The sequence below is a fragment of the Aythya ferina genome (assembly GCF_964211825.1).
Source record: "Aythya ferina genome assembly, chromosome: 26".
Classification (NCBI taxonomy): Eukaryota; Metazoa; Chordata; class Aves; order Anseriformes; family Anatidae; genus Aythya; species Aythya ferina.
In genome coordinates, this window is record NC_140324.1 from 5871411 (window position 1) to 5897375 (window position 25965).

The 25965-nt window shown below is 54.8% G+C and overlaps 1 protein-coding gene across 2 annotated transcripts in view; it reads left to right on the plus strand.

Moving 5' to 3' along the window:
• SBNO2 (strawberry notch homolog 2) overlaps window positions 1-25437 on the plus strand; it is a 56940-nt gene extending 31503 nt beyond the window's left edge. For both annotated transcript variants that reach the window (XM_084499013.1, XM_084499014.1), the window contains 28 exons: window positions 737-901; window positions 6060-6152; window positions 6783-6879; window positions 7174-7334; window positions 7778-7911; window positions 8439-8529; window positions 9877-10020; window positions 10539-10656; window positions 11112-11217; window positions 11700-11853; window positions 12264-12440; window positions 12912-13009; window positions 15418-15500; window positions 16509-16709; window positions 17265-17440; window positions 17637-17768; window positions 18048-18183; window positions 18365-18477; window positions 19005-19076; window positions 19515-19623; window positions 19905-19979; window positions 20303-20446; window positions 20667-20761; window positions 21101-21193; window positions 21365-21496; window positions 21709-21785; window positions 21948-22138; window positions 22296-25437. In XM_084499013.1, the coding sequence (XP_084355139.1) occupies window positions 737-901; window positions 6060-6152; window positions 6783-6879; window positions 7174-7334; window positions 7778-7911; window positions 8439-8529; window positions 9877-10020; window positions 10539-10656; window positions 11112-11217; window positions 11700-11853; window positions 12264-12440; window positions 12912-13009; window positions 15418-15500; window positions 16509-16709; window positions 17265-17440; window positions 17637-17768; window positions 18048-18183; window positions 18365-18477; window positions 19005-19076; window positions 19515-19623; window positions 19905-19979; window positions 20303-20446; window positions 20667-20761; window positions 21101-21193; window positions 21365-21496; window positions 21709-21785; window positions 21948-22138; window positions 22296-22921 (3993 nt within the window). In that variant the 3' untranslated portion in view covers window positions 22922-25437. The remainder of the gene's footprint in view (window positions 1-736; window positions 902-6059; window positions 6153-6782; window positions 6880-7173; window positions 7335-7777; window positions 7912-8438; window positions 8530-9876; window positions 10021-10538; window positions 10657-11111; window positions 11218-11699; window positions 11854-12263; window positions 12441-12911; window positions 13010-15417; window positions 15501-16508; window positions 16710-17264; window positions 17441-17636; window positions 17769-18047; window positions 18184-18364; window positions 18478-19004; window positions 19077-19514; window positions 19624-19904; window positions 19980-20302; window positions 20447-20666; window positions 20762-21100; window positions 21194-21364; window positions 21497-21708; window positions 21786-21947; window positions 22139-22295) is intronic.
• The last annotated feature ends 528 nt before the right edge of the window (window positions 25438-25965 follow it).

Sequence of the window (25965 nt, forward strand, 5' to 3'; positions counted from 1 at the left end):
AGCCGTCATGACTCAAATCGGCGTCACCGCTGGTCGGCACGAAATAAAACAATGGTGAGCTGCCTCAGCACCGGAAAACGGGCAGGGGCAGAGCCTGACCCTTGTCCCTGAGGCACGTTCGCTTCTTGCCCAGCTTGAGGCATGTCCCGGGAAGAGGGCTGCTGGATTTGCCAAGATTTATCCGGATGCAAACGCGGGTGACAGCAGCGCTCCTGCGCCCCTGCTCCTGGCAGCCCTGGCTGTGCAGAACCTGTGCTGAGGAGGCTGTAATGTTCCCCGAAGCCTCTAGGCACTGCTGTGCTATCAGCTGCGACTGAACAGCCCTGGCACCGTCGGGTGGAGCTGGTTCTCTGGGGGCTTTTGTGGATGCATGGAGTACCCGAGTCTTTTGGGTGCTGGACAGATGAGTTTTCACCCTCCTGCAGCCACGTAAATCGCACACAAGGTTGAGGTGACTGACGTCCTGGGGAATGTACGGGGAGGTGTACACGGTCTGAGTTAATCCTGAGTGCATAGGGCAGTGTTTCCTACTTCATCAAGTAACTGAGATTTTTACACAGCTGCTCAGAACGTGTGTCTGTTTGCAAGTTATTTTCTGAGTTCTGTGGCGCATGAAGGAACAGAGCTGCTCGGTTAATGGTGAGAAATTCAAACTTTTTGGAGGAGTAGGAGCGAGAAGGGAGCTCTCTGCTCTTCTTCCTGCCTCCTCTAACTGTGGGCATCTCTTCCCTTTCAGGATTCTTCATACCTCGACGAGCTTTCCAACAACAACTCCCTCTTCTCATCCCCTGCGGATTCCCTCTCTGACATCGCGGATCCGAAGGACTTCTTGCCCACGGATAGCCTGAACCACGTGCCAACACTATGGGATGTAAACACATCGCAGCAGAACCAAATAGAGGTACAGGATGCTTCCTCTTCCATCCTCCCCATCAGACAAAAACCTCGGGCTTCATCCCATGCTGTTGAGCTCAGGAGTGTTGAAGAGCTGGACTCGAGGAAAACGCAGTGCTGTAGCTTGTTAACTGTCCCCAGCAGCATCCAATGTATGTTTATTCTCCACGGCAAATATTTTACTAACAATGACTAAAAACCAAACTGTCTCAATTTGAGACTAATCATTTGTGTTTACTTTGTGAGTCCAAGTCCCTGCAAGCTTTTACATCTCCTGGGCATGTGATCTCCCGGCAGGCTGAGAGCAACAGGAGGTTCTGTGCATTTTCACCAGCCTTCTGCTGTTATTTTCCCTCATCTATTGGGACTGCTTACTCACTGTTGCACAACCTGGTATCAGTCACTACTGGTAGCCACCAGCTGTGGCTGGTGGTGGAACTGATACCGTACACATCTGCTCAGTCTCGAGATCTCAGCTGTCGTGGTGAAGATCCAGCCCTGCAGCAGGTTTCCTTTGTAGGTCATTGTCTTACGAACGTTGTGGGGGAAAAAGTCAACATGAGAGCTCCAGAATGCAATCCAGCACACCTGTGCTTTAGTCACTGTTGCATTTTGAGGTTTGGTTCTGTTTTTAAAGGCTGCGTTTTGCTGTTAGTGATGACTTGGACTCGGTGTTTCCATGATGAAAGCTGGCTGTTTGTCACAGTCTGGAAATAAGAGCCCTGGCAGCAGTTATGCTTTGAAACAATACCACTGAGCAGCTCAGTGGCAGGTTGGGTGCTGAAGTGTGGCTTGGTGGTGAGGGTCCTGGCCTAGGATTTGGGAAATCAAAGCTCCTGTCTGCCTTAGCTTTCCTGTGGGTCCTTAGGCCAGCCATGGCAATGCAGATCCTCAGATCAGACGCCTGTGCCCTTGCTGGAATTGCTGAGTTTTGATCACCCCTGCAGACGTGTGCAGCATCTGCTTGACCCTCAGTGTGTCTGTACTTGGTGGCAGAGTGCCCCTGTGCCCTTCCCCTGTGTTGGTTGGGATATCCGATGCTAAAAAAGAATGTAGTTCTGTGTCTGTGGAGTGCACAGCAAAAATTATCTGGGAAAAGCTGTTTCAAATCCAGCATAAAGAACACAAATGAGAAGCAAATGTGTCGTGTAAGTGGGACTGAGGCCTCTGACCATAGCAGGCAGCTCTCCCCGCTCCCCTGGGTGCTGTCCTTCACCCCCTGTCTTCTACCAGGAGCCCTGCCGGTGCCACTCGCTGTCCTTCGGAGCTCTTAGGTTCAGATAAGGCCAATCAGCTCCTTTGAATTCCATTTATAAACAACTTCCTTCTGAAAAGAATCACCAGCTATTTTAAATGTTGTCTTATCAGTGCCTTCTGAGCACAGAGGTTGCTGTTTGTGTTTTGTGTTTTGTTTATTTTCACTGAGCCTGACATTTCCTGACGAGATGTCGCTGAAGGCTGTCCCAGGCTGGAGATTTCAGTTTCATTTTTGCATGGGAGGTGGGAACTTGCAGGAAGCCAGATAAAGGGATAGTTAGCTTCATTGATTGGCAACTGATTTATTATATATTTTTTTTTAATACTCTTGTTTTTTGTTAAAGGAGGCAAGCAAATGATGTGGGGCAAAAAAGTAAAAGGTTCCTGATTATAACGTTCAGTGCAAGGCTGGGACCCGGCTGATGTCTTGCACCAACATACAAGCAATTTATCCAGTCTTCCCCTGACCCTTCCCACATCATCGTGCCACCGTAATTCTCCGTAAGACGCCAGGAATTTTGGCAGTTGATCTGCAGTACAGGGCTGAACGTGAGTCAGGTTTCACTGTACGCAGCCCAGGCGGATGCAGTCCTCGTCCGTTTTGCTCCAGTACATCTTATCAGCCGTGGCTGTACAGCCAGCTCTGCCCAGGAACAATGGGAGGCCTTGCTCTCTGCTGTCAGGACAGCAGATAAGTTCCTGAGACAGAATTTCAGTCTCAGATTCACACGGAGCAGAGGCAGCGATCTCTGAAGGGCTCTGATAACCGGGATGTCTCCTAAACGCATTGGGGGCATCCTGCACGGAGACCCCCTATTGATCCCGGGTACAAGAACGGCCTCGTGGCTTGTCCTCGTTAAAAACAACCCAAAAAACACCCACGTGTTTTGTGTCATGCAGCAATTGGAAGACACGTTATGGAAAAGACCGTGTCTGTATTTTAGCTTTGCCCCCTTTGTCAGCTGTCGTTAGCACTGAGTTGTACTGCAGGGGGACGGAGGAGGATGGGAGGAAAGCATCGCGGCTCGACTGCACGCTGCTGGAACGTTTCATGCTCACCGAGGGACTCTTATCTCGAGTGCCCAGGGCTGAAGCTTTGGGCGGAGTGTTGGCCACCCGAGAGGAAACGGCTGGGCTCTGAGCTGCCTTCGTGTGCCCGTGCTGGGAGAGCTGGCAGCCAGAACCAGGGGAGAGGCGTTCAGCGTCTCGTCTCCGTGTGTTAATTCTGAAGTGAGCACGGAGGGAAGAGCTACCACATAGCTAAACATTTGCAGGAGTTAGCAGACAAAACACGCTTGCTTAATTTGAGATGAAGTTGTGAAATACCTTTACAAAAATAGTTGGGGTGGTCCGTTGTGCTTTCTCACAACCATCTCCCGAGATTTCCCGGCCTTGTTAGATCGGGGAAACAAAGCCCTGCCTCTGAAAGCTCGGAGCTCCAATTTGGGTGACCCGTGGACGTGTCTTTCTCTGCCTAACTCATTCATAGCCCTTCGGATCAGTGAACACCCTTCTCCCAGCTCAGTCCTAGGGATTGTATTTCTGCTGGGAGGAGCTGGCTCGCCAGCCAAATGGGACTGCTCATTTCCCTTGGAAGTCACAGCGAGATGGGGTAAAGGGAGAACAATGCAAAGAGGAAGAAAGTGGAGTGAGAGCAAGTCTCGGTGCGCTTGTCAGCAGCTTTACAGAGTGAGTCCAGCTCCTGCTCCATCCCGGCGTTCGCACGCACGGTGTACTCCTAGGTTAATGATTTTAGGTACCTCACCTAGAGAAAGGAGAAAATCGGGCTGTGAGGTGAGCGGGAGGAGAGAAAGGCAGGAGCTGTGTGAGCTCAGTCTGCAGCGAGGTGATTTATTGCCCGGTGCAGCCCCTGGCCCCACCTGGACCGGTCCTCGCAGCATATCCCCAGCTGTGGGGTCCATTTTCCAGTGCCCCAAACCACCGGGTCTCTGTCCTTTTCCTTGTAACACCTGAGGTGAAAAGCTGTCTGCCAAAGCCGCGTTGCTGAATGGGGACGGGAGGGGTTTGTGTTCTCCAGATGCAAAACCAGAGCTACCCAAACCTCCCACTGCCAGAGCTGCATCTCCCCCGATCCAGCAGGAGCCGGACCTTTTATTGCCTAAGAAGAAACTTTGGTATTGAGCTCAGATTTGTAGGTGGAGATATTTCACCTGCTCTCCAGATTTGTTGGCACTGAAAATAGCTCTTCCGTCCAGCTTCCTTCTGGTAATTCTGACTCAGGCTTCCAGTAATGGAGGGTGTTTTTTTCTTTCTTCTTTTTTTTTTTTTTTTTCTTTTTAATTTTTTTTTAAAAAAAGGAAATAATCAGAGTGTTTATGCTTAAGAACTTCCCATTTTTCACTTCTGCCTGTGGAGCATAGGTCTCTTCGAGCCTGGCGCTCTTGACAGGCTGTAAAGTTGAAGCGGTGCCGCTTTTGGAGTGGCCGATTGCTTTGGATGCCATGAGCTGCTGGCTTTGACCTTGCTCGCTGCCGGGAAATTCCAGGGCGATTTTGTTTGTGTGGGGGCAGACAAAGGCTCTCCTCAATTGTGCCTTCCCGGCTCGGAGCGGCTCGGGCGCTGCGAGAGGCTGCGGTGCGGCGGGCTGGCCGGACCCGGGCAATCATTAACCCGGCGCAGCGCCTGGCGCCTGCGGGCACCGGCACCCGCCCCAAGCACGACGGCCGTGGCGGCAGCCTGGCGCTGCTCTGCTGGGGCCTGGCACCCTTTGGGACCTGGGCTTTGTGGCCAGGATCTGTGCTGCCGGGGTGCTGGTCCCCGCAGGTGTGAGGTGAGCCCCCTGTGCAAGCGGTGGTGGTGGCGGCAGCGGTCCTTAACCTGGCAGAGCCAGAGCTGAGCCATGGGCTGCTGTCTGGTGTGGCTGCTTAATTACTACGAGCAGCTTTTTTAATGTTAAAAGCACAATTGCAAAGCCGGTGAGTAAATGCCTGCCTCAAGGGCACTTGGTAAGGTCGTAAAATGTCGGGGTTCTGCTGGAACGCTCGCTCTGCGCCCAGGGACGGCTTTGGGTTGCAGCCCTGTTCAGTCCCTCCCAGCGCCCCTGCTTGGATCTCCTCGGCCGTCCTTCAGTCTCCACGCTTGCTCCCCACAGTGGTGCTTTGTCTCTCCCATTGGCAAGCCCAACCCCGTGCTCTCGCTTGGACTCACCAGCTCAGAATGAAGCGTGTGCAGTGGCAGGGGGAGTCTGCACGGCTCCTTTTGTCGGGGACCTGCCCTTCAGGGAGCACAAAGCACCCCTGTGCAGAGCTGCCTGCGGAGCAGACAGGGCTCAGTGGCTAACGTAACTGCTCCAGTGCAGAGCAAATCCAGCACCCCCAGTATAAACTTCCATCAGGTCTTGACAGGCTTTGTTGGAGTCCTTTGAACGCGGCAGTGTTTGTGCAGGTAACCTCTTGGTGTGAGTGTGAGCTGGCTGAAAGGGGGGCTTCTGCCTGAGGTCCCAGGTTTGAGGGCAACCTGGAGAGTTTGGGGTGACCTGTCTTAATGGCAGCAGTTGTTACAGCCCTGGCAGAAGGACTCCTGCCCCAGTCCTGTTCATGCTGTGGGAGGACACGCGTCTCTGCAGGCTTTCATCTCACACGGGGACGCCCAAAACCTTCATGCTTCTTGCAGGAATGCTTTTACCTTCGTCAATTATTCCCTGTGTTTGTGTTGACGAAGGCATGTGGGGCATTTGCAAGATTTATTAGTTTCCAGAATTACTCCCCAGGGCTTGTCATTCACAAACAGAAAGTATTACAGCCCATTGACGTCACCGCAGTGTAAGGTCTGAGCACAGAGCACAAGTGTCCTCGCTGTTGTTGTGTTTTCATGCATTAATTGCTGGAGCTGAGGCTGGAGGGCTGATGGTTACGGCTGCTCTCTGACCTGTGTCCTTTCTGTTCCAGCTGTTCTCACCCAGCAGATCGTTCGGCGGCTTGAACAGCTCCAACGACCCCGTTCCTGCTGTCCCCAACACCCCGCTCCTCATAAGCTACCAGGTGAGAACCGCAATCTGCTCCAGCAGAACCTCACACCGGGCTCTGAACTCGGTACCGACACAGTGCAGGGAACAACGACCCTGACCACGTTCCCTCCAGGGGCAGTGAGACAAGAAAATCAGCCCGATGCATTGCAGGTCGCTGCCCTTTCCCTGCAGCGCCTCGGATCTCCCTCAGTGGAGCCTCGCTGCGTTAGGGGGTGTCGTGTGCCTCCTGTACAGCTACCTCAGCAGTCTGTAGGGGCCGTTCTTCCTAGAACACGTGCCTTGCTTTGTGCTGCCAAGTACCAAGCTGAGCTGAAAGGTGGTCCAGGTCCCTTAGTCAGGGTCAGGTAGAGCACGGTTGGGCAGAATTAATGCTACCCCACAGCCCGTCTGAAAAGTGATGTAAACATCTTCTCCAAATTCGGTGTGGACTAGGCCCTGGAAGTAGCTCTTAGAGCACTTGCTGGGCCTCTGGGGTGGGCTCTTGACCGTGGTTTTCCTTTGCTGCTGAAGTCTATAAATGAGATTAATTGTATCCGAAGGGGTTGTGAAGTTGTGTTGGGATGGATTAAATGGTAGCTTCTGGCACTGCGTCCATAGCTAAGTGAGAACATTAACATTTGCTCAATGCTGTGTTTCTTTTCAGTCTCAGGCTCCTGCAGAGGAGGATGATGAAGGCGATGAGGAAGAAACAGAAGAGTTGGGACAAACGGAGACCTATGCAGAATACATACCTTCAAAGTGTGAGTGTCTTGGTATTGCATGGGAAGGGCTGTTAACTCCACTGTGGACCAGCCTAGGTATGGCATGGACCAGCCTAGGGTAGGCATGGCTTGGTTTTGGCAGTCTGAAATTTTGGTGGAACGAAAGAGAGAGGAGAGCAGCAAGGGTTGGGCTCGTCTCTTGTGTTCCTGAGGCTGCAGACTGAACGAGACTCTTTTGTAGTCAGGCTGCAGGCTGAGTGAGGCATGCGGTTCTTTCTGAGGTGCTCCATGGGAATGAAGAACTTGTTATCTGGTTTGTGTGTTGTCATTTAGCCAAGATTGGGAAGCACCACCCTGACCTCGTGGTTGAAACGAGCACTCTGTCCAGCGTCCCCCCACCCGACATCACCTACAGCCTTTCCCTGCCTTGCTCTGTTGCCGACAAAGGGTCACTCTCTGCACTACAGCTGGAAGCAATCATTTATGCCTGCCAGGTATGTGGCTCCACCTCCAGCTTCCGTGTCTGAGACTAGAAATAAGCTGTTTTGTACAGGAGATGTTGAGCTGAGTTTTAAAATAACCTGTAACACAGGTGATGAACCTTTGGAAGCGTTAGCATGTGGCATTTTAAATGCTTTTTGAAAGGATTATTTGAAACCGGGGTTTCATGACCTGTGGGGTCTGCTTCCCACGGATGCAAGAGCTCTTGACTATTGTTGCAGGAGGGAGTGCTTAACATTTCTGGGGGCCTGTTCCATGAACTGCCACTTGTGAGCTCGGCCACGACACCTGGCCTGTCCTGGTGTTGTTTATCTGAGCAGGAAATGCATATCCAAGAGATAGGTGAAAGGGTTACATGTTGCTCTAAGCTCACATGAAAGTTGCTGGCAAAAGGCAAATCTTGATTAATTTCCAATTCCGCTCATTGGTTTTGCAGCAACATGAAGTTTTATTACCCAATGGGCAGCGAGCTGGGTTCCTCATTGGGGACGGTGCTGGAGTTGGAAAGGGCAGGACGGTTGCGGGCATCATCTTTGAAAATTATCTTAAAGGGAGGAAAAAAGCTCTGTGGTAAGTTGTTTTCTTTTTTTTTCCCTCTTTTCCCGTAAGACCTTGGAGTTAGTTTGAAACTTGGAGTAAGGAATTCCTTAGTGCTGATGTTGGCTTTATAGTTGACTCATGCTGTGGCCTTGGGTAAGACGTTTCCACCTCTTTGTGCCTGTTTGCTAGCTGTGAAATGGGAATCTTTCCCCTGCAGCGGTGGCAGAGGATGAATCACTATGAAATGGCAAATTGTGTACCCTCGGAGTGCAGGGCTGAGCCTCTTCCTGCTCTCCTTGAAGTCACTGGAGGGGTGTCTCTGGACTTCCCAGGTGCAGGCTTGAGCCCCTGGAGCATGGGGCTTTACTGCAGAATAGACACCACTTGTCATAAGTGCCAGACCAGAGTCTGCTGTAGGATCTTGCGTTGAGGTGTGTGGGCAGTTGGAAATGTAACAGTTCTATACACCTACAGCTGCTTTAGTCAGAGCTATTAATCACCGTGCATGCCCCGACTGTCTCCTTAGGAGATAACCAGGCCCACGCCTTGCTTTACAGGTTCAGCGTCTCCAATGATCTCAAGTATGATGCTGAGAGAGACCTGAAGGACATTGAAGCCTCCCACATTCCTGTGCATGCTTTGAATAAGGTAGGGGAGAAAAGTCGTAATGCTGTTCTGGAAAACCAGCCCACAGCAGCAGTTAGATGGCTCTGCCTTCGTGTAAAGCAGCAATCACTTCTGCCTCTGCGTGGCTGGTGGCACAGGCAATAACAGGCTGCAAGCTGCTTGCTGTTCCCTTTACTCAGCGTGCTCTTCCCAGCCTGGACTCTTGCTATTTTTGTACGCTCTCCAGAGCTGCACTGTGAGTACAGATCTGTTTTCCCCAGGGAGCAAGATGTGTCTCCATACAAGTGCAAAGTACAGCAGGGCTCGAGCCCTTTTCACCGTTCCTGCAGAGGGAAGAGCCCCTGCTAGGTGTGGCTGTGCTGTGCTCTCGTGGGCTAACGTCTCCCAGGGTTGGTTTCAGGGCTTTTGCTTTTCAGAACGTGTGAGGAAAGGGGGAGCCCACACGAGTGCACAGCTCGGTGCCTGGCAGGGGACTCGAGGTGCATGGTGCTGAGCCTGAGCACAGGAGCACTTCCCCCGAGCTGCTTGGATCTGAATTGTCAGACTTCCTCCCAGTTACCAGCAACGAGGACGAAGTATATTTCAAAGAATCGGCCAGCAGCTGTGTAGTGGTTATCTGCAGGGCTCTTCATCATCCATGTGTTAGCCTCTTGCCCAGGCTTGTGCTTGCCACCCGGCCGCCCAGTTCTCTGAAACGTTCTCCTCTGGTTTTCAGTGGTGTTGAACAGCCAGCTCTTGCAAAGTCAATGGAAACCACATGTATTTGACACCTCTGAATGCAGTCCATTAAGAGACTGAAAGAGATGCTTGTTTTCAGACCAACGGCCTTTAAATAGAACTTTCTTCAGATCAGGCCCTTGTTTTATTTGTTTGCCTTCCTGCTTTTTATTTTGATACAGGTGAGACCCAGGGCAGTAAGGCAGCAATCTCACCTGGCCAAAGAGAGAATTATTTTCTAGAAGCAATTAAAATAGATGGGAGGTATTAAAAATAATTAAACATTCCAAACTGTTGCTGAGAAAAGGAAGCAGCTTCACTCAGCCAGAAAATTGAAGTCCTAGTGTGGTCTCCACCTTGCACTGCGTGCATCCAGATGTGCTGACACGTTGGCAGGGGAGCTTAGCCAGGCATTTAAAGTCCCTGTCATCACCCTGTCTCAGTGCCAAGTAGAAGTGCTAAAGATGTCAGCTACCAGCAGGCTTTTGTCTGTTCTGCTGTCATATTGGGTTTTGTCCCTGAAGGCAGGAGCGTGTGCCCTGCACAGCCACAGCAGAAGCAGCGGTGCTGGCTGTGGGCAGCGGCTGGGGGTGGTGCACTGCGGACAAGTGTCACAAGCACCTGCACTCCTGTTCCTTCTTCTTTCTGCAGATTAAATACGGTGACACAGCTACCTCAGAAGGAGTCCTCTTTGCCACTTACTCTGCTCTGATTGGTGAAAGCCAGGCAGGCGGACAGCACAGAACGCGCTTAAAACAAATTTTGGACTGGTGCAGGGAAAATTTTGATGGAGTTGTATCCTTTAAAAATACAAAACAGAAAAGAGGAGAACTGCGTGCTTGTGGTTGTACTTCGCCAGGGAACAAAGAGCTCGGGGCCAGCTCAGGCCACCGGGAGCAGCTGTGCAGGGCAGCCTGGTGCCTGGGGTCGATATTTAAAGTGCTGTAAGCACATGCGTCCCCCCCTGCTCCTCTGTCCTCCTCCACAAGCTGCAGTGCTAATTGGAGGAGGGGGGGAACACAGCTGGGATTAACCTTTTCAGCATTCTTCTCCCTCTGCATTGATGGACTCGCTCCTGGGCAGCAAGATGTACTTTAAAAGCCGAGGGACAGAGGGAGGGAGAAATGGCTTTTAGCTCTGAAGAGCAAAGGGTGGGAAAAACCACCAGATGTCATGCAGCGTGGGCAATGAGTCTGTCCTGTTAGTGCTGGGACTGATCGTTCAGTTGGTTAGAGAAGCCTGGGAGGTATTTTGTCTGCTGCCATCCTTGTGATGAAATATATGTGTCCTCCTTAACTGACGTTACCTCTCAGATTGTGTTTGATGAATGCCACAAAGCCAAAAACGCCAGCTCTACTAAAATGGGCAAAGCAGTGCTGGACCTCCAGAACAAACTGCCTCAAGCAAGGGTTGTTTACGCCAGTGCCACAGGTGAGCTTCTCAGCATGGCGTGGGCTCCGGGTGTAAACTGGTGCCAGTCACTGGTGTGCTCTGAAGGATGCCCTCGGGATGTGAGCACGTACACGGAGAGCACACGTTTGGCAAGGGCATGCAAGGAGGAGAATGGTACTGCAGTGCTAGAGGGGAGCTAGGGTGCTGACTTCTGCCACTGCTGTTACTTGTGACTTTTTCTGCCATTACTTGTGACTTTTTGGGAAGTCAGGCTAATTTTTCTTCAGTTTAACCTGTTCCCAGCCAGCTTTTCAGCTGTATGGTGTTACCTGACCAGTTAGTGTATGGAGGGCAGTGTTTGGAAAGGCCCTGGGCCTACTGGTGCCCTGATGGCAGATGATCATCCTTTTAAGAGTTCACTTTGCTAGAGTCATAACTGTTAGAGCCATCTACAACTGCTGTGGTTTTGCTAACAGTGAATTCTGTTCAAACAGGTGCCTCTGAGCCAAAAAACATGATTTACATGAGCCGCCTGGGGATTTGGGGGGAGGGCACCCCATTCAGAGCATTTGATGAGTTCCTGCATGCAATTGAAAAGAGGTAAGACACGTCCAGCATCCCTTTGCATCTGGCTTATATTTTGTTACAGCCTTTGTTTGGCTCAGAAAGAGAAGTGCTGGCCAGAGAACCAATCGATAGGGTTGGTTGGGTTCCTGTTTGCTCATGAAGAAACAAAAAGTCCAAGCCATCCCAGCAGTCTCATGGCTGAACACCCTGTACATGTACAGGGGCAGCCTTTAAAGAGCAGGAGAGACAGCCAGGGCATTTTCAGAGGAGGGGCAGAGACCATTTGTCACGCTGCCCTTCCACTCAAGGAGCAGTGAGAAGAGCAGTGTGGGTCGGTGGGTCTTCTAGCTGGGCACGGTCCTCTCAGTTTCTAGAGAAAGCCAAATTACAGGACAGCGGGAGGAGTTATTTGTCCCTTTAAGAAATGGGCTCAATGCCTGCCACGTGCATGTGTGAGGGCAGCTTGAGCCAGGAGAAGTGCCTGAAGGTGTCTCACAGCTGCCTTCCTCTCCCAGGGGAGTCGGTGCAATGGAGATCGTGGCGATGGACATGAAGGTCAGTGGAATGTACATTGCCAGGCAGCTCAGTTTCACTGGGGTGACCTTCAGAATCGAGGAGATCCCGCTGGATCAGCAGTACAAGATTGTCTACGACAAAGCAGCAAAGTTGGTGAGCTGGGCCCACTGCAGCGCGGGAGACGGGTGTTTAATCGTGCTCTAGGCATTGCCACTTGTTTTGTGGGAGGGTTTGAGGTCCCTGAACATGGCCATCACCACAAACTTAGGGTTTTTAATAAGAAAAGGGGTGCATATGCTCAGTTTACATTAAAAAAAAAAAAAAAAGCCTTTTGCCTTTTTTGCTTCTGTTTAAAAGTTCTGTGCTCATAAACCTGGGCTTGCAACATCATGCTAATGCAGAAAGGGGAGAACGAGCAGACTTCGTTCAGCCTGACGCGGCGGCATCAATATCAACGTTAAATCAGATTATCAAACCTCAGACTGTTCTAATAACTGCATGCACAGCAGTAATGAAAAAGAAAAACGAGATATTAACTCAGCCTTTCTCGGTACTGTCTGCAGTGGGCAGAGGCCTTGATGGTGTTCCAGCAGGCGGCCGACTGGATCGGCCTGGAGTCCCGGAAATCCTTGTGGGGTCAGTTCTGGTCAGCTCACCAGCGCTTCTTCAAGTACCTCTGCATTGCTGCTAAAGTCCGGCGACTCGTGGAGCTTGCCAAGGAGGAGCTGGCAAAGGATAAGGTGTGGTATTAGGGGCTGGCTGCAGCGGCAGCAGCCATCGGTCTGACATTGCAAGTGTATTTTTGTAGTCTCCAACCAAAGAGAATTAATTATCGGTCAGGTTTACTTGAAGGCAATCTCAGATCTCTGTAAGGCTGACTTTCTCTCCAGATCAACCAGAATGAAGTGCAGTGTCTGGGTTTCTGAGAACACTTACAGTAAATTACACCGGGGAGTTAATGTGACCTCCTCTTCTGAGGCATTACCCACTGCTTGTCTGTGGTAGATGCGGGCAGGCTGACTTCAAACAGTGCTTTGGGTCGTGTTCAAGCTAGGAGAGGTCCCAGGCCTTTTACCTTTAGCACAGCCGTGTCCTTACATCCATCAGGGGCAGGGTGCAAGGAAGATGTACCCGGGACTGTTGGAAGCAGTCCCCTGAGCCCGTGGTGTGGGCCTGACGCCCGCTGTGCCACCCCTTGTGTCTCCCTGCAGTGTATCGTCATCGGCCTGCAGTCCACTGGGGAGGCTCGCACCAGAGAAGTCCTGGACGAGAACGACGGGCACCTGAATTGTTTCGTTTCTGCTGCAGAGTGAGTTACAAATCTTTGGTTTTCCTTCCTCTGGAGGGGATGCATGGGAGGCTGGAGGCACGCTAGGGAAAGCCCTGCCCTGGGGCCACTTAGAACTTGAAGTTCCACAAAGGCAGTTTCATAAAAGCCTCACCCTATGCAGGCTGTAAATAGAGAGAGTGCTTTGTTGTGTCCTCGAGGCCCCATTTCTTCAGTGTCGCTTTGAGCTAGATCCTGGATTTTTGGAACCTCCTGTGGTCCAAACCTGCGTGAGCAGCCTGATCTGATGGCATGCAGCAAGGAACTGACAGGTGTAGGAGAGCCAGAAACGTGAGCTCAGGTGGAGTTCGTGTGGGTCTGACCCTGGAAAGTAGGGCTGTTGACAGTGAAGAAATGAGAGAGGGAATCTCATGTCGTGACACAGGCTGGGGTAGTGGAAAGCTGCGTGGCTGGAGCAGCTCAGGGAGCTCAGGAGAGGCTCAGGGAGTTCAGGTTCTCCGGGCCTGGCTTTCAGGACAAGAACAAGGCAGGACGCGTGGTTCTGGTGGGGTTCTGCAGCTCCTCCCTAGCTGGAGGGGGAGCTGGCTGTGCCCCAAGTGCAGCCAGCAGCAGGACTTGTGCTGCCCTTTTGGCAGAGGTTGAGGATCACTCTCCTCATTTTTGCACCTTCCAGAACGCCAGCCCGTCCTGGGCTGCTCCTGCACAGCGGGTGATGAAAAACTGGGGCATTGGATTGAGCTGTTCCCTCTGCAGGCAGCGGGGCTGTTACTGTCATTTGAAATGAGTTTTAATGCCAGTGAAAGCTCTGAGAGATGCCCGAGACAGCGTGTGTCCAGTCCAGGCCCATCTCCCTCCCCTATTGATGGGAGGTTTTGTGCTGGCCCGTGTCCATCACTCTGATGTGCCCAGTCCACTCCTGAAAAACAACTAGGGGTTGGTGACAGTGTGCAAGACAAATCTGACAACTGCTGGGATTGATTTGGTCTCCTGAACTGGTTTCTGCCTCGCAGAATTCAGAGGAACTCAATCTGGAGCACCCCGCAGTCCCTTGGGGCCTCTCGGCTTTCAGAAGAGGAAAGCTCCGTCCCCGCTCACACGCGCTGCTCAGCTCTGTCCCCAGCTGCAGAGGGAAGAGCTGTTTGCTCAGCAGCATTGGCCAGATAACTCCGTGCCTTCTGGCATCAGCTGAGCCTCCGATTGCAGTGGCCTGGTTTTACGGCACTTCGGGGGATTTCTCGAGGGGAGCGTGCTGGGAAGCAGCAGTTGTTTAAAAGACGCCGAGAAGCAGGGGTAGAGCTGGTGCTGCAGTGAGCGTGTGCCAGCCCTGCCCTCCGTGTGCAGGGAAGGTGGGGAGTGACAGGAAAAAGAGCAAGGTTTCATGGCAGGGAGGCCCCAGACCTGAGAGTTTTCACATTTTGTGCCCAGGTCACGGCAGCACGGGGGACAGAAGGGCCCTTCTGGTGCCGTGTCGTTGCCGTCGCTCCGCAGCCAGCCCCGAGCTCTGCCCCGTCAGGGAGTGCTGCCGACTCTGTCTCCTTCAGCCCCTCGCACCAAGGGTCTTAGAGTCCCCTCCCTGGTTCCCAAGGCTCCCTCTTTGTCCCATGGGCGAGTTACCATGTCCATACCTCTCAGCTGTTGCTTTCAACAATTTTTTTTTCCAACCAGAGCTCATCCAGCACTGCCTTCTCATTGCACCGGGGGCTCATCCCCATCCGACACGATCAGCATTAAGCGTTTGCTCTTTTGTTTGCAGAACAGCCCACAGAAACATTTAATTTCCACCTCTTCTGATTTTCCCATTCACCTGGAACCACCACGTATCCCATGTTTTGTCACCTTTCTCTGTTTTGTGGCCAAGCGGGCCCGTGCCCCGTTAACCGAAGGACTTGGAGCACATTTTTTGGACAGCCTGGCAGCGGTCTCTGCTGTCAGACCATGGACTGGGACTGGCTGGATTTTTCAGCAGTGATGTAACAGCTTCCCAGCATAGCGTTTCCCGTTTAAAACCCCCTCTCAGCTGCTATATAAAGGTCTTGCAACTCGGGCATGGTAGCACGGAGCCCAGGCCCTGCTTTTGTCGCAGCATCTCCCGAGCGCAGCAGGGAGCCCTTGGCAGAGCGCCGTCCTCCCAGCCCTGCAGCTCGCAGCCTGCCCTCGCCGTGCCAGCTCCACAGCTGAGGGTCTGCCAGCTCAGACCTCGTTCCCGTGGCTGATTCGTGTGTCTCCAGCAGAAGCCTTTGGTGAAAAGCTCTGAGTTTGAGTCCCCGCTCTCCTGGGGCGTACCAGTGGCTGGCTGACCACGTGCTCGCAGTTGTGGTGCTGGGTTTGCCCCCTTCCTTGAAATGTGCTGCTGTCTCAAATACACATTGCTACGTGATAACCAGCAGATGTTCCTGGTAGCTAGAATAAATTTTGCATCTTACTTTCAGAGGCGTCTTTCTATCACTAATTCAGAAGCACTTTCCTTCAACCAAAAGAAAGAGAGAAAAAGGAACTGGCATTAAAAGAAAACGTAAGAGCACACTCCACTGCCCAGCATCTGACTTCCTGCCTTGCTGCTTCACCCCAGCCACTCAGCTTTTTCTTTTCCTTTTTCCCTTTTCCCTACCTCATGCATTTGCTACTCTGCCCTGGTTTCAGTTTGCCCCCCCGCACATCTCCCGTCACTGCCTCTCCTCCGGAGGGCAGCAGCTCTGTAGGTCCCCCACCCTCTCCTCCTCCTCACCCACTTCCCCGTCGCCAGCGTAGATCTGAGCCTCCACCTCTTGCCCGGTAGCTGCTCCCCTTTCCCGTAGCTGCTTCCTTACCTAGGCTGGGGGGCGGATTGCACAGGAGCTCTGGCTGCACGTTTGAAGCCCTCTTGCAGCACGGGGGGGGTTCTCCACTACTCCTTACGTACAGCGTGGCAGTGTCCTGGGGAAAAAAAAAAAATAAATCACTTCCCTGCCAGAGCTTTGGCTGCGGTTGCAGGTAAGAGCAGTTTGGGATGGGGAGGGGTGGACAGCAGCGCAGGCAGGTTGAGGTTGTCCTGGCTGGTCGCTGCTGCAGAGCAGCCTGTGCAAGCTGATTTCTGTGACCCCTCTCACGTGGCAGGGGCATGTCTTGCTGTGCTTGGAGGTAAACGGCACCCCATCTACAAACACCAAACGCCAGTGCCTCCCCGCTGCCTGCTCATTCCTCTGGGGGCAGCCGGAGCTGCAGGCTCCTTCCCTGAGGGGTTAGCACTGCTCGGGGCCGGCCGTGTGCTCGTCCTGACGTGTGCAACCAGCTTCAGCCCTGATACGAATTGCCTTGTTCTTCCTTTCTCTCTCTTCCTTTCTCTCCTTCCCCTCTCTCCCTCCCTTCCTAGCTGTCCTCCCCTGCCCAAGAAGCGTTGCCTCTCCAAGGTCAACCTTTCATTGGGGGCAGCCTCAGCTATTCCGTGGTTTCTCCTCCTCTTCTTCCTGAGCTGGCTCTTGCTGTTCTGCATCGGTGCCCGAGGCCGGGGCTGTGCCCTGACACCGCTCGCTCTCCCCCGCAGGCAAGACGAGGGGCCGCTGCGCCAAGGCGCTGAAGGGCATGTGTGACCCCGTGGGGGTGATCAAGATCAGCGACGACAGCAGCACGGACTCCGACATGGGCCTGGACAGCGACTTCAACTCCTCCCCGGAGTCCGTGTTCGAGACGGACGATGTCATCTTCGTGGAGCACACCTACAACGGCTTCGCAGCCGAGGACAGAAGTAAGGCATTAGGGCTGGCTCCCTCCCTGCTGCCGGGAGCTGGGAACTGGAGTCACTTCATTCCTTAGCTCCTGGCACCTGGCGCACAGGAATGCAGCCGGAGGCAGCCAGACACCCCCTGCCCTGCCAGCAGCACGGCCGCAGATAACGTGTAACCCATCTGGGGTCTGGCTGGGGGGTGGCAGTGTCCGGGAGCTGAGGTGAGACCACCTCCTTGGTGTCCGCTTGGAATGGCAAAGCTCCTCCCGTGCCTGGGACAGCCTTACTGTCCTGGCTAGGTTTTACCCTGGGACAGTCAAACTTGGGCTCGTGAGGTGGATTCGCAATAACCCGCTGTCAGCAGCGAGCAGGGAGAGTTTGCCCTGCAGGCTCCTTCCCCCAGTAAAACAGGGAGAAGCAGAGAGGGAATTTACTACGTGCTCAGCAGCTTTTATTGCAAGGCAAGGCGTCTTCACCTGCACGTCAGATATTTTGCCCAAAAGCTCTTTGGGACTTTTTTTCTCTCTGATTATTTGCATTTACCAGGTGGCTTTAAGCTTTTGCCTTTTCCTGCAGGTAATTTTCACATGCTGCCTTCCCAGAAAGAGATGCATGGCCTGAGGGAACTAGAACACGTGGAAAAGATGAAGCAGGACCTCCTAGCAAAAGTAAAAGCACTGGGCAAAGAGCTACCTCTCAATACCTTGGATGAACTCATCAATCACTTTGGGGGCCCGGAGCACGTGGCTGAGGTAATCCTCCCCAGTCAAGAGGATATTTCAGTGGCACTGGGTGACGGGAAGAGGGACCAGCAAAGGGAGCTCCTGCTTGAAGAGGGCTTCCTCTCCTTCCTTGCTCTCTGCAAAAGCTGTTGGGAATTGACCTCCTAAACACTGTGCAGCTCTGTCCTCCCTGCTAACAGCCCCTCTCTCTGTGTGGCACCTGCAGATGACGGGGCGGAAGGGCCGAGTGGTTTGCAGGCCGGACGGCTCGGTCATGTTCGAGTCTCGTGCAGAGCAGGGCCTCTCTATCGACCACGTCAACCTGAAGGAGAAGGAGCGTTTCATGAACGGGGAGAAGGTGAGCGGGGCTTGAGCCAGGGAAAACCTCCAAACATCTGCGTGGGAGTGAGTGCATGGAGAGGGGAAGGAAAGGGAGGGTGTGTGTGCGTGCTTTTGCCTTGCCAGCCTAGTGACCCTAGGCTCTGCATCTGTGTGTCTGTGCCTGACCTGCTGGAGCGTGACAAGAGGCCTGAGTCCCTTCAAGGGCTGCTGCTGCCTTTTGGCTGCTCCCTGTAACGGTTTTGTGAATATCCAGGAGCCTCACTCCCCCTTCTCACGTGTTGTTTCTCTCCCTTAGCTTGTAGCAATAATCTCCGAGGCTTCCAGCTCAGGTATCTCTCTCCAAGCAGACAGACGGGTGAAAAACCAGAAGCGCCGGGTGCACATGACGCTGGAGTTGCCCTGGAGCGCAGACCGGGCCATCCAGCAGTTCGGTGAGTGCTGGGGGTTCTTGCGGAGGGCAGCCCTGGAAAGGAAGGTCACACACAGTGTCCCGAGGCAGGGGATGCCTGGGGATTTCTGTTCCATCCCGTAGGATAGCTGGCCTACACGGCTTCTCTTCCCGTACCAGGCAGGAGGTGCCAACCTCTCCCTTCACTTCTCACGTCCCTGTAGGTCGAACGCACCGATCGAACCAGGTTTATGCTCCAGAGTATGTCTTCCTTATCTCTGAGCTGGCTGGGGAGAGGAGGTTTGCATCCATCGTGGCAAAGCGTCTGGAGAGTCTAGTAAGTGCCCTGTGTGGGAGAAGTTAATGCGCCAGCTCCAGTTCTTTCCGAAGGGCTTCCATTTTGGTGTTTCTGCTGGCATGGCCCATGTAACTAGTACGAGGGATTGCATCACCCCCTGACTGAAGGCATTGCCGTGGTGGAATGCAGAAGGCCTTTAACGGCCTGGGATTTGGGAAGGGAAGTGAAGAATATGTAACCAAGGGAACAGGAGGCTTTTCGGGGAAGCAGAACCCAATTCCAGATGTTGGAATTCCCCCCACACTATTACAGGAGCGTACACCCATGAATTTCCAGAAAGCCAATGGAATAATTAATGGAATAACTAATTAGTCTGTTTCATTTTAATTCCCTTCTGATAAATCCCCAAATACTTCAGTAAAGTCTCAGTATTCTAGACAACCTCTGCCTGCCCAACAGCACATTCGTGTCCTGACCTCTTCTGAGGCTGACTGACTTGGGCCATCCTTCCCAGGTGTTTTGCATCAGCTAAAATTAAGAACTTTGTGCTTTGTTTGTCTTCCCAGGGTGCCTTAACTCATGGAGACCGAAGGGCCACCGAATCCCGAGACCTCAGCAAGTACAACTTCGAGAATAAGGTAACTCGCAGCTGTTTTCGGGGTAGCTCAGCCAAAGGGATTGAAGCAGTTGGCGAGTGCCTTCGGTAGCAGCCAGGGACGGGAAGATCGCTGCTGGCATCTACAGGCAGGACCCGGCCTAGCAGCAGCAGCACCCAGCAGCGTGCACCCAGGGTACAGCACCCAGGGCTGTTAGTGACCGGCTCAGCGTGCACATCCTGGGGGTTGGACCCTTCTGGGGAGCTGGAAGGGCACTGGGGTGACCAGCCCCTGCCTCGAGGGAGCTGCTGGCAGCGCTGGGGGAGGGCTCCTGCACTCTGGTGGTCCCCTGGGGACAGGGGAGGCCCCTGATCCCTTGGCACAGCCCTCGGGTCGGTGGGGTTGCTGTGCAGAGCCAGCCTGCTGCTGGGCTGCCGGTGTGGGGTTCCTCTCGTGCGTGACTCTCGTCTCCTTTCGCAGTATGGGGCTAAAGCACTGGACAGAGTCCTTTCCACTATCCTCAACCGCACGGAGAGCAGAGTTCCTGTGCCCAAGAGTTATGACAGAAGAGAGGCCGCGTTTTTCCATGGTAAGAACTTCACCAGCTCTGTTTTTTCTGGGCTTTCTGCTCTCTTGCTGGCTGGGTTGGTCTCAGGGTTGGGACACTTGATGAAGCTCAGAGAGAGGGAGCAGCACTGCTGCCTTAGCAGCTCGCTGGTGAGGAGGGCAATCAGCCACCCTGCCAGGCAAAGGGGAAAACGGGCATGGGACAGACTTAGCTGTGAAATAACGGGCACAGCAGGAGGGGAAGCAGCCCTGCAGGACTGCTGGGGACACTGAAATACTTAGGCTGCTTTCTGTTTTTTCCAGAAATGAAGCAAGGTCTCATCTCTGTGGGCATCTGCTGCAATCAGATGAAGTATGGCACTGTCCCGATGGAGAAGGGTATGTGTCAAACGTTTCCTGCCCAATGTAAGGGGGAAATGAAGGAGGCAGAGGTGTCGGGGCACAGCCTCGAGGGGTTTGCTGTGCAGCTGGGGCAGAACAAGGCACTGCTGCCGTGAGGGCAGAGTCATGCGGGGATCAGCTCACGCTGCAGAGCACATCTCCCCGCTGTGGCCTGGCAGCTGACAGCCTGGAGGAACAGCCCTTCGGGTGCTCCCCTGTGCCTTGGTGCTGTGCTGCCACCAGGAAGGGTCGGGGCTTTGCTCGTTGGGTCTCTTTGGGAGCGTGCTGGTCGTCTTCCCTGACCCGCCGTGCTCTTGCAGACTGCTCCATCACCAAGTTCCTGAACCGGATCCTGGGGCTGGAGGTGGACAAGCAGAACATGCTGTTCCAGTATTTCTCTGATACCTTTGACTATCTGATTGAAAAGGACAAGAAGGAGGGCAAATACGACATGGGCATCCTCGGTAAGGAGAAAGGGGTGATCATACCTCTTCCTGCTGCACCCTGCGGTTCCCTGCTCCTCCCTGCACTGACCACTGGCTGTTGCAGCCTGCACTGTCCCCGTGGCCTTGTAGGTGCTTCAGTGTCCCAGCCCCACTTAGCACAGCTTCTGCCACCCCTGTGCAGGGAGAAAAGATTGGAAATTGGTTCTTACATGTGTTTTGGTCTTTCCCCGTGCTACAGATTTAGCCCCAGGAGTGGATGAGATCTACGAGGAGAGCAAGGAGGTCTTCCTGACCCCTGGGCACCCGCAGGATGGGCAGGTCGTGTTTTATAAGGTAGGCAGCCTGCGCAGCTATCGCTGCAGTTTGGTCTTCTGCAGCACTTCCCAGGCTGGGGCTGTGAGCTGCCGGGTCCCTGCCTCGTGGCTGTGTGTCACGTTTGTGTCACATTTGCCCTGGTCATGAGCTGGTCGCTGAGGCTGGGAACTGCACAGAGGAAGCAAAGACAGGCTCTGCCCTGCTCCCACGGGGCTGCTGTGCCGCGGAGTGCAGCCTGGCACAGAGTCTGCTTCCAGGCAGCACCGAGTTTGTGCTGAGGGTGTGATTCGTGAGACAGACATCGGTGGGCTTGTCCTGTGCTCTGAACTTACAGAACCCCTGTTTGTCCCCATTTAGATCAGCGTCGACAGGGGCCTAAAGTGGGAGGAAGCTTATGAGAAGTCGCTCAAACTGACGGGATCCTTCGACGGGTTCTACCTCTCCTACAAGGTAGGTCCCTGGGCTCAGAGGTGGCTCCTTGGAGAAGGTCTGTGGCTGTCAGAGGCCCTCGGTCTGTCTGACCTCGTGCTGGGGGCTGGGAGATGCCTCCAAGAACCTCCAACGTGGAGGGGCGTTGGGAGAGAGATGCTGTGACTGTAACCATCAGCTCTACCCCCACAGACACGGGGCAGCAAGCACACCTGTCTGCTGGCAGAGCAGAGCCGTGGCAAGAACTTCATCCTCTACAAGCCCAATATTGGGAAGCAGAGCCAGCCCGAGAGCCTGGACAGTCTGCACAAGAAGTACCGACGGGTAGGTGGGAGAGCAACAAGCACCTTCCTCTGGGCAGGGGAAGCCTTAGCAGAACCCTTTTAGGACTCCTCGTAGCCCCGCTGGGGGTCAGGCAGAGCTGTGGTGGTAGCATCTGGGTGTCCTGATGCCAAGCCCTGCATTTGAAGCATGAGCTGGGTGTTGGACAGAGGAAAATCCCAACCCCTGTCTGTAACTGGCTCTTCCTTCTGCAGGTGCTGCCCGAGGAAGCCAAGGAACACTGGGAGAGCTGTTACCAATTCTCCTTGAAGAAGTGCAACCACGCTGTCTGGTAAGGGATGTGCAGCCCAAACCTGCCCAGAGGCAGAGGCCCGTCCTGCACCCGTGGGTGCTGGGGACAGGCTCCAGGCTGTGGCTGCAGGGAAGGGCCACGCCGGGGAGGGCAGTGCTCTGCCGTGCTGATTCAGATTGATTTCTCCCCTTTGGACTGAAGGAACAGGAGCTGCAAGCTGATCCAGGAGGGGAAGGAGTGCTTCCAGGGCATGCGGCTGCGTCACTACTACATGCTGTGCGGGGCCCTGCTGCGGGTCTGGAGCAAGATTGCCAGCATCATGGCAGACATCACCAACACCAGCTACCTGCAGATCGTCCGCCTCAAGACCAAGGAGAAGAAGAAACAAGTCGGTGGGTGAAGTGTGAGGGGAAGGGAGCGGGGACAGGACCTTACAGAAAGGGGAAGGGGTCCAGCTGCCCAGCACCAAGGTTCCCCTGTGGAACAGGGGCCACGTCCCAGCCTGGAAGCTGGGGGCAGCTGAGGCACTGACGCACTTTCCTCCCCTAGGGATAAAGATCCCCGAGAGCTGTGTCCGTAAGGTGCTGGAGGAGCTGAAGCAGATGGACGAGAACGTGAAGAGGAAGCACAACCGCCTCCTCCAGGCACAGGAGCAGAGCCCGCAGTTCTCCCTGCCGCTGCACATCCTGCAGCAGCCCCTGGACCTCACGCAGAGCGGGCCCGGGGTCCCCCTGCCCAGGCACTCCCTGCGCCAGGACGAGATCCTGGACCTGACCTACAGCCCTCCCAGCAACAGCATTCCCGACGTGGTGATGAACCCAGAGCCCGGCGCTCTGTGCTTCCCCTCGGAGCCTGTGCTCCAGCCCCACCAGCAGCACGGATTGCCCTTTGGCTTCAGCCACCTTTCTGCCTTCAAGAGCCCCGACCCCGTCCTGGAGGGGAGCGTGCCTCTGAGCTCCTCACTGCACGAACATCTGCCTCTGCCTCACCCCGGACCCTTGCAGACACTGCAGCAGCAGCAGCAGGAAGATTTTGTCCAGCAGGACGGGAATATCAATTTCAGAGAGATCCTGGAGGACATGCTGAGGACGTTAAATGGGGCCCCCCAAGACAACATGCTCCCCCAGGAGCGCCAGAGCGTGATCCAGTTCAGCGGGCCCTTCCCAGACTTCTGAGAGCCTGCCGGCTGCGCCAGGCGCTGCCCAGCCGCTGTGGATCCATATCCTTTGGTGCAGAGATGAGAGCTGGGGAGCCCTGGCTCTCCTACTGGTTTGGACTGATCCGTTTCTGTTTTTGAGGGAAGAAAAAAAAAATCCTATAAAGCAAAGTTTATTTATATATAATATACAGTCAGGCATGTATAGATTTGTATATAACACGCTTGGGGGAGTCGAGTGCTGCCAGGTTCAGCTGATCTGGACTGACGGCCTCTGCTGTGTTCGGGTCCTGCTCCAAGGTCAGAGCCGTGCAGGACTGAGGGGAGGCTCCCCCTTCTCGCTGCCCACCCCCCTGCAGACTACTGAGTTTCCAAGCCGGGCCGAGCCTTCCCCAGCCCTCCAGCCCAGAGCTCTGCAGCCACTGCCTCCCCTTGAGCTGGGCAGGAGCACGTCGGCTCCAACAGAGCTGGAGCCCGCTGGCTGACCTGCCTCAGCTGCTGCCAGCTCTTCCAGCAGCCCTTTGGTGCTCAGCACTGGGCTCCAAAGGGCTGTGGGCTGAAGGGAAGGTGGTGCTGGCCCAGCAGGGTCAGGATCCACGGAGATCCCGTCCCTCTGTGCAGGGCTGAGCAGGCGCAGAGGGAAGCAGAGCTGCCTGCTCCTGCTCTGCCCTCCCCGGGGATGGCAGATGCTGGCACCTCTGGGCTGCCTCGTTTGTCAGCATCCCGACAGAGCTTTCAGCATCCCGACAGAGCTGCTGAGTCAGTCGGAGCTTGGCCACACCAGGACCCCGTGGGGATTGCCTGGAGCAGCAGGGCCATGCGCCTGTCAGCCTGCCTGCAGCCCCTGGCCAGCCCGCACTTCATCCTGGCTGTGTCTGGCTGCTCTTCTCCCAGCTTCTCGCTGCCGTGCCCTGTCCCTGTACCCAGCCAGCTCCCCCTGACCGGGCCCTGCTGGTCCCAGTGAGTGCTGCTGCCCGGCCCCAAAGGGAAGAGGTCCCTGGGGAGCACCAGGGCTGCGCGGTATTGCTGCTCATGCTGCAAACCCAACCCCTCCGATACCAAAGAGCAAAGGTCTGCTTTGCAAAGCACTGCCCCAGGCAGCCCGCCTGCCTCTCCCGCAGCACCCGGCCGGCGGGGCCGGGCCCGCTGCCTTCTCCCCGGGACAGAGGTCGCCTCCGGCCTCCTCTGCCACCACCCCTGCTCCAGCAGCATCGCGCCTCGGCGGGTCCCGGGGAAATTCTTTTGTTTTCTCTGCCTAACCTAAGGAGCCTGCTGGGAAGCTGCCTTGCTGGCAGGAGTGCTGCGGGCCGGGATCTCCCCTGCGAGCCTCCCCGTGGCCGGGTTTTTCTCTGCCTCAAATCACCAAGGTGTTCCTGGGAGCTGCACCGGGACGCTTCCAGGGGAAGGACGCGAGACCTTCCCCGGCTGGCCCGGCCCTTCCTCAGCGAGGACCTGGGGAGGGAGGCCCAGCACAGAGAGGCCTCCACTGGGGTCCCCCTGCCCAGATGGATCAGTCGTGATGGGGCTGGAGCTCCATGTGCCTGGGTGAGCCCCTCGTCCAGGCAGGGAGCTGCGACCCCCCGGGCTGCAGGACCATCCAGGCACCCCGTTTGCTTCAGGTCACTGCGGGCAGGAGCCGCCTGCCCAACGCTGTGAGACCGCTCCCTGCCCTTCGTGTGGGGGCTTCTCCTTCCCCCAGCTGCCATCGCCTCCCAGCAGCCCTTCGCCCCGCTGTTTTACCGTGCGAGGGAACCTCCTTACCTCACAGCCCGCACCAAAGAGGGGAGCCCCCGGCTGCTGCCCCGGGAGCTGCTGCGTCTCGGGGTGAGCAGCAGCCTGTTCGAGTCCTGAGCAGAGCAAGGGCAGGGCTCTCCCCTTCCCCGGCCTCTATTTAAGATTTTTCCCGATTCACAACACTCGTGGGGAGGCCCCGGCCTTGCCACGTCCCGGTTCGCTCGCTTGGCGCTTGCCGAATCCTCGGCGCCGAGGGGAAGGGCTGCCGAGGAAACCCAGTTCAGAGAGGCTTAAACTCAGGAATCGCCACGAGGGGTTCTCGCTCCAGGCACCCTCCGCCAGCCCCTTCGCCACCACAGCCCCGAGGCTGACCCGGTGGCTCTCACGGATGGTTTTGAAATATATGCAATTTTCCCTCCCTGATTTCTGGAGAGACAGAGCACCTTCAAGGAAGTCCTTCCCCGCCCCGATCCTGTGTTTTTGTCAGGGTTAATAATATGTAACGATATCTTTTAACTAAATTATTATGCAGTCGTCCTACTGATTGTATGTATTTTTAAATGAGTCCCTTTTCTCCTTCCCTGACACCTTTTTGTTAGCACTTTTTAATCCGCTTGTTGTTTGCCTTTGTTTTTCTATGTGTATTTATAATTAATTGAGATGTATATATGTAAAGAGATTTTTTTAGAATATGTGCCTTCGACTAATAATTCCTGAATTTTCTACTTGCTTCGGAAGGATCGTTTTTTCATTCTGCTCAGTAAAAATGGAAAGGAAGCCACGTTACGGCGGTTTCTGGAAGTGCCAGCTCTCTGTCTGTCCGTCCGTCTGTCCCCACGCCTTGCCCCATGGCCCCAAACCAGCGGCACCGAGGACGCTGCCCCGAGCCTCCCCCTTCCCCCTGGGGCCTCGGCAGGGATCCTCCCTGAGCCAGCCTGGAGGCTGGCCTCTGACTCAGAGGCCGTTTGCCTTCTCCCCCAGCTTTGCTGTGCAAAACGCTGATAAAGGAGCCCTTGTTCGGCCACGAGCTGCTGCGGCGCCGCGACAGCTCTGCCTGGCAGCGCTGCTCCTGATCTTTACCCCAGACAGCGAGGGGCCAGCGGGCTCAGCACCCGGCAGCAACTCCTGCCTCACCTTGCGCAACTGCGGCTGGGCGTTGCTGCTGCAAGGCTCTGGCAGGGCCCCGCGGGGCTGGGGGGCAGCTCCTGACTGGGGGTGGGTGGTAAATAGGAGCCCCCCCAGCCTCCTCGCGGCCCCGTTTCATGTGGGGGACCGCAGGGCTCACCCCACTCTGCTCCCCGCCTTCCCCTTGTGCCACACGAGGGCAGG